Below are 7,426 nucleotides of genomic sequence, written 5' to 3' on the forward strand. Positions count from 1 at the left end.
ACAACAACAACAACAACAACAACAACATACTATCAATTCTTTCTTAGATTTTTTGCATTTTCTTCTGTAACTGTTCAATTTACTCCTCATCAATATAGTTTTTTTCTGTATTGCTGTCTCTTGAGTATTTGCTCTCTTTTCATTTGCATCTTCAAATAACTCCATATCAACATTTTTTTTCCTGGTTCTCTCTATCTTGGGTATTCATTGGGTCTGCTTTTTTGGAGAAGGAATGTGTGTGTTTGTGTGTGTGTGTGTATTCATGATGATTGAGGCAGACAGCAGTTTTCTTAACATTATGTGAGTCTTTTCTTAGTAGATGTTAGGTTGTTGTAATTATATAATGACCCAGGGTTTGGCAATGTTTTGTGAAGGATGTGTATATCAGTACTCCTCTCTGGGGAACAACAGTTCACATGAATTGAGATTCCTGTTGCCCTCCTGAAACTGTGGCTCCATCCGGTCTCTTCAACTTGAGCTTAAGAAATCCCATATGATATAGCTAGACAGCACTGTTCAAGACCAAAGTACCTGAGATATTGGTGCTTCTGACACTGGATAGAAGGGACAGCAGCTGGGTGGCCTCCAGGCAAAGGGGCTAGTGCTGTGGGTGGGATTGTGATCTAAGACTGCAGCCCCTCAATATGACAGGCAGTGGTTCTGTTCCTGGCCAGGAGGTGAACGTGCCTGGGCTGAGCTACAGCCTTAGCAGATGATGGGTAGACAGTGGCTGGAAGACGCTCCTAGGAGGCTATACATGCATTTTTCTTTTTTAATTATAGAAGATAATCCTTAATGTTGTTACAAAAATTATGATTATACATACAATTTTTAAAGACATATCTTTAATAAATGGCATCTATTAGTATTATTCAGCATGTCTATTTTTAATTTCAATATACTTTATAACAGGTCACAACACTAAACTTTTGTCCCATTTTGCCCCTGGAGAAGGTACAAATGCTTGTTTAGGAGCTGAATACATTCTTTAATAGCATGTGTGAAAAAAAAAGAATAAAAATGTATGTAAAAATATTTAAGAGTTTCCATAGAAACACAGCCAAGTGTGACCTCTAGTCTTCTACACTGTTGCATCTGTTTCATCCTACCTACTCATGTAAAAAAATTTCAGAACAGGAATAATTAAGTTAAATGGCTCCCCTACAACCCTTAATTCAAGCTAAACTTGGAATTAACTACTACCAAAATGGTATCTACACATTAATACCAGCTGAAGCATAAGTTGCTGGGTGTCATTTCATTTTACTTTCCCAAGTACAAGATAAGGACACAGTGCTAACACCCGCACCTCTACTTCTAGTGAGTACTCATGGCTCCTGATCTGCTGCATGAGTTGCCATGTTGGCTCAGACATCATATAGTAGATAGTTGGTCTCTGTAAACCCACTGATGCAGCAGCAACAGTGTAAGCACTCTTGTTTTCAAACAACATCCAATCACCCACATGCACTTCTGACGGGTTATAGTGCTTAATAATCCGATCCAGGCCATTACACATTGGTCTCTGTGTGCTATATAAATAATTATTCTCATTTGGAATGGGTCTCTTTTGCAGCATAGGCTTTATATGTGCATGATCATAAAGGATGCAATTAAAGGGGCCATATACTCCATCATTCACACCATACATAAAGATTTGTTCACTTGACTCATCATCATCAGAACCTATCCATTTCTTCAATACAAAGATATTAAAAGCAAGGGTGAAAACTGATGCAATATAATATCAGCCTGGATAAGTTATTATTTTCACGTGAGTTTGATGGAAAAATTCTTGTTCAATGCTAGATTGATTAATGATCTCTTTAAATTTAAACTTTACCTCCTCAGAGCCAGGAAAGCTACCACCAATATCAAGCAGAAACATAGATAACATACTAAAATCAACCTCAGCTCCACTGTCAAAGACACATTGAGCATCAGAAATTGGCTTGCACAAAGATCTCTGGGTCAGTACAACCACTTCTCAAATGTAAGCTGACACCAATGACACTGATATTAAGTTCTTTACCCATTCTAAAAGAAGGCTGCTGGTTTTTAGTGTGGCACCAAATTTAACACTAAGGTGATAGACTGCTTTTGAATCATCAGTGCCAATCTGAAAAACCAATTTTGCCTTTGGATGTGCCCTGGAAACTTTGATCAACTCTATTTTACCACCTGAACTCAACTCTTGGCAGCATACTTAATCTGAGATACTTGTTTAAAGGGATTTACATAAATTTTCCTCTCTGGAGGCACACCAACACTCTATACCAACTATATTTCATCTTACTGTTATTATTGTTATGTGTTATCGATTTGCCTGCAACTCATAGTGACACTATGTACAATATAGCCCTCAACCTTGCCTTATCCTGAGCCAATCTCACTGACTCCCACATAATCCTTTTGGCCCAGTTATTGTGTCAGTCCTCTTCTGGGATTTTCCTTTCCTGTGCTGTCCCTCCACCTGTCCAAGCATGATGTTCTTCTCCAATGACTGGTAACTCCTGGCCACATGCCCAAACTATGTTAGACAGAGTTTTGAAATCCTTGCCTCCAAGGAGAAACTTGGTTTTACCCTCTCCAAGACAGAATTATTTTTTCTGCTGGCAGTCAATGATATATATGTTCAATACTCTTTTCCAACACCAGAACTGAAGGGAATAAATTCTTTTTCTATCATCCTTAATCATTGTCCTGATCTCTGATGCATATCATGCAATTGCAAATTACATAGCTTCTAATTGAGAACCATGGTCTGGATCAAGCACACCTTAGTCTCTAAACTGATGTCATGGTTCTCAGTACACTGGAGAGGTCCCTGATTTTCCCAATGCAATTTGTCTTTTGATTTCCTGACTGCTGATACCAAAAGTGTTGATTGTGGAGCCAAGTAAGCTGAAGCTGCTAACAATGTCAATCTCTTTGCCATCCATCATGGTGCTGCCAATTGGCCCAGTGATGAGAATTTTTATCTTCTTGATGTTAAGTTGCAATCCATATTGAAGACTACTTTCTTGACCTTCTGCAGCAAATGCCTCAGGTCCTCCTCAGTTTCAGGAACAAACTGCAGGTTACTGATGAGTTTCCTTCCAATTATAATTCCCTATTCTCCTCATAAAGTCCAGCCTCCTGAATGATCTATTCCACATATAGTTTGAAAAGGTATAGAGATAGGATGCATCCCTGGCATACACTTTTTCCTGATTTTGAACCATGCAAAGTTTCCTTGTTCTCTTCTGATGACTTCCTTCTGGTCAAGCATAGGTTTCACATATGTACAATTAAGTATTCAGGGATTCCCATTCTTCTCAGAGTTAGACATAGTTTATTGTAATCCACACATTCAAAATTCTCCTGATACTTCCCACTTTAAGGTAAGAACTATCCCAGTCAGATCCTTTCCCTGTGGTAGCGAGGGTCTTCACTATGGCTCTGCAATAAATACATTTAGCTGTCTTGGATGCTTCTTTAGGATATGTCCAAGGTCTGCAACATAAAAGGCATCTTTATCATCAGAAGAGGAAACCTAATTCTTCTTTTTTTGGTCCAGAATATCCTTGGCAATGAAACCTTCATTAAGAAAATGGCAGTCAAACTCTTGATTACTAACTCTATGCATGGTTTCTCAATGCTTTTCCAATATTAAGTAAAAAGAAAAACAAAGAGATAGAATTTTAACTTATTTCCAGCTTCTCACTAAGGCTGATTCTCCAGCATTTTCAAATCCAACTGAGTAGCAGGCTTTCACCCTTGATGTAACAATGGAAATAATCTCAACACACATCAAAGTGGAAATGGGCGACCTGCCTCATGTAGATGGTGCAGCAGGAATGTGGGAAATCAGTCTTACTTGTCTCTGCCACCTCCACCTTGCTCAGGCAGCTTCCTGAGGTGGTGCTGAAGCTGCTGGCTGAAGGGCAGTCTAAGGCAGTGGAAGCTGCAGAGGATTGAAAAAGCCTCAGCACCTTTTTTTAAAATCAAGGCAACTATCAGGATATTTGCTGTCAATGCCATTGTTTAGCAGCCTGGAGATGCTAATGAACTCAAATAGTTTAGAAAAAGGGTTGAGGGGAGGAATTAATTGAAGGGAGATAACATAATAAAGCAAATTCTGATACATAGCAACAATCAATATTATAAAGGCTTATGGAAAAAAACCCAAAATCTAAAAGCATGCTAGAACCATATGAAAAAACTATGGCTTAGCACCACGTTTAGGTTATACTTCTTAAGATAGGAAGATATTACATTACTCAAAAGTGATTATAGATTTTGTATAATTCTATTTCGTGGCACAATTAATTCAATTAATGAAAAATTGTCACACATTTTGAAGGAAATTTAACGATAGAGTAATGAAAGTTTCAACTGAACCAAAATGCAAGTAGCACACACTCATCATCTGTTCCTCAGAAGAAAGATGAACAGTCCAGTTAAGTAAAGGTTACAGCTGGTAAAATGAAAAAGAAAATGTTAATCATTTTTATAAAAATACTTAATAAATTCTGTTTAATAAGACTGACATTTATCAATGAAAAATTTTATATATTCTTAAAATCAGTACTATGAACTTGTCTTTTCCTATATTTAAAAATCAAGTGGACATAGACATAGGTAAGTGATTGACAAAATTAAAAATGTGATTATTTCTGTTTAACAAAACTCTTATTTCTTTGGTTGTTATTTATAAACATGTTTTTCTGTGCTAGCTAAGTGACCTACCTTGAGTTCATGTTACTTTTAATGTTACATTTTAAATGTTACATAAAACAAGCCCAAGAATTACCAATTATAATTATTTTTTATTTTAATCACATAGGATCCAGAATCTCCCTGGTTTGAAGTCTTCTTCCTCATGACAGCTGTTTGCCTGGCATGCCTTATTTTTTACCTTATATTTGGTGAGGGTGAAATCCAGGAGTGGGCTAAAGAAAGAAAACATACACGACTTTGAAGGTGAGACATTATCCAGATTAATGGTTATATTAAAGGCAGAGCTCAAAGTCTTTGCTGGAATCCTGGATTTGAAGATGATCCCATGAACAAATTGTAGCACTGCTGACTGAGAGGGAAAGGCGAATGGGTTCATATCAGGGGGAGAAGAGGAAATCAGGTTGAATCTGAAATCTTCAGAGTTTGTGGTTTGAAATTTTAGGGAGATATTGGGGCTGTAGATAAAAAGCAGAGAGCCTAAGTCTTTATAATAACTCTGGACAATGCAAACAGGTTGCACTTGGGCTCTAGTACTAACACAAAGGTGGATGATTCAAACCCACCTATTGGCCCAATATGTGTGCTTTTTCTGAGTTGAAGTTGACTCAGTGGGAACGAAAGACTTGTTTTTTGTTTAAGAGCTCTTTGACATTTACAGGTGAGGAAAAGAGGACTCATATGCCAGGGATATTGGGAAGGTATTCAGTGAGTTAGAGAAAACACTCAGAAAGTGATGTCTTAGATGTGATGTGAGAAAAAGATGCTCAGTCTTCTTTGTTCATTGTCCACATTTTACATGCATAGAACATTGAACTGCTAGAATATGGACTTAAAGGAGAAGGAACATATTTGTCTTGAAAAAGGTATAGCCAGAATGTTCCTCAGAAGGGAGAATGGTGAGACACATATTTGTCTTGAAAAAGGTATAGCCAGAATGTTCCTCAGAAGGGAGAATGGTGAGACTCCATCTCCTGTACTTTTGAGATGATATCAAGAGGAATGAGTCCCTGAGGGAGAGTATCATTCTTAAAAATTAGAGGATCAATGAATAAGAGGAAGACCCTTTATAAGATGGAGTGGCACAGTGACTACAACAATGAATCAAATATAGCAAAACTGAGCAGTATTTAATTTTATTTTCATAAGGTCATTATCCTAATTCTGAGAAGAATGGGAATCCCGTAATACTTGATTGTACTTATGTGAAGCCTATACTTAGACCAGGAGACAGTCATCCGAACAGAACAAGAAAACACTGCATGGTTCAAAATCAGGAAAGGTCTTCGCCAGGGATGCGTGCTATCTCCATACTTTTTCAATGTGTATGTGGAAAAGATCATTTGGGAGGCTGGGCTCTATGAGGAAAATGTGGCATTAGAATTGGGGGAAGAATCATCAACAACCTGTGTTATTGAAATGACAAAACCTTTCTTGCTGAAACTGAGGAGGATCTGTGATATTCGCTTCAGAAGGTTAAGGATTATAGTCTACAATATGGATTGAAAGTTAACATCAAGAAGACTAAGATTCTTACCACTGGGCCAATTGGGAGAATCATGATAGATGGAGAAGAGATTGTGACTGTTAATGGCTTCAGCTTGGTTGGCTCCACAATCAACAGTTTGGGTACCAGCAGCCAGGAAATCAAAAGAGGAATTGGATTGGGACAATCCATTGCTAGGGACCTCTCCAGAATACTGAAAAGCAATGATGTCAATCTAGAGAGTAAGGTGTGCCTGATCCAAGCTATGATGTTTGCAGTTATTTGCTATGCATCAGAAAGCTGCACAATGACTAAGGATAATAGAAGAATTTATGCCTTTAAATTACGGTGCTGGAGAAGAGTATTGAATACAACATGGACTGCTAGGAAAATAAACAGGTTTGTCCCAGAGGGGATGAAACCAGGCTGCTCCTTAAAGGCAAGGATTTTGAAGCTTCATCTGACTTACTTTGGGTGTGTTGCAAGGATATCCTTGGAGAAGGACATCAAGCATAGAAAAGTTGAGGGACAGTGCAAGAGATGAAGAACCTGGATGAGATGAATTGACTCAGTGACTGGGTTAATGAGGGTAGACAGGTCAGCAACAATGAAATTGGCTCAAGATAGAGCAGGGTTCAGAGCTGTTAGTATGTAGAGTCCCTATAAGTCACAGGTGACTTGATGACACCTAACAGCAACAAGGTCACTATGAATTGAAAACAATTCAGTGACATCAAACAAAACATTTGAATACTGACAAAGGCACTATAAACATACAATATGCTTTTTTAAAGTTAAAATTACTGATAAGGAGATGACATACCTTATTCACGGAAAGTGAAGATGACAAGTAGCACAAAGACAGTCTTCAAGATGGATTACATCTCAACATCAAGAAAACAAAATTTCTCACCACTTGGCCTGTACACAACATTGTTATAGGTGGAGAAAAGATTGATAATGTCAATTATTTAATCTTATTTGCATAGTTAATTAACATCCTTGATATCGGCAGTCAAAATATCAAAAGATGATTCACATTGGGAAAATCTTCAGTCAGTTATCACTCCAGAGTGATAAAGGGAAATACTGCCAGTATAAAGATTAAAGTGTGCCTGATCTAAGACATGGTTTTCTCAAGTACCTGTTATGCCTCCTTAAATTGGACAATGACTAAGGATGATCAAAGGAAAATTAATGCCTTTGAGTTGTGGTACTGGA

At 37.7% G+C, this 7,426-nt stretch overlaps 1 protein-coding gene and 1 pseudogene across 1 annotated transcript in view; one reads left to right on the forward strand and one right to left on the reverse strand.

Moving 5' to 3' along the window:
* The window catches only part of SLC17A1 (solute carrier family 17 (organic anion transporter), member 1), a 96,524-nt gene extending 91,561 nt beyond the window's left edge, over positions 1–4,963 (forward strand). The window contains exon 11 of the mRNA XM_006888676.1: positions 4,829–4,963. Coding sequence (XP_006888738.1) covers positions 4,829–4,963 — 135 coding nt within the window. The remainder of the gene's footprint in view (positions 1–4,828) is intronic.
* Positions 1,215–3,628, reverse strand: LOC102856867 (annotated as a pseudogene).
* Positions 4,964–7,426: the final 2,463 nt, after the last annotated feature.

Source organism: Elephantulus edwardii, unplaced genomic scaffold (genome assembly GCF_000299155.1).
Source record: "Elephantulus edwardii isolate Elephantulus edwardi_28Jun2011 unplaced genomic scaffold, EleEdw1.0 scaffold00070, whole genome shotgun sequence".
NCBI lineage: Eukaryota > Metazoa > Chordata > Mammalia > Macroscelidea > Macroscelididae > Elephantulus > Elephantulus edwardii.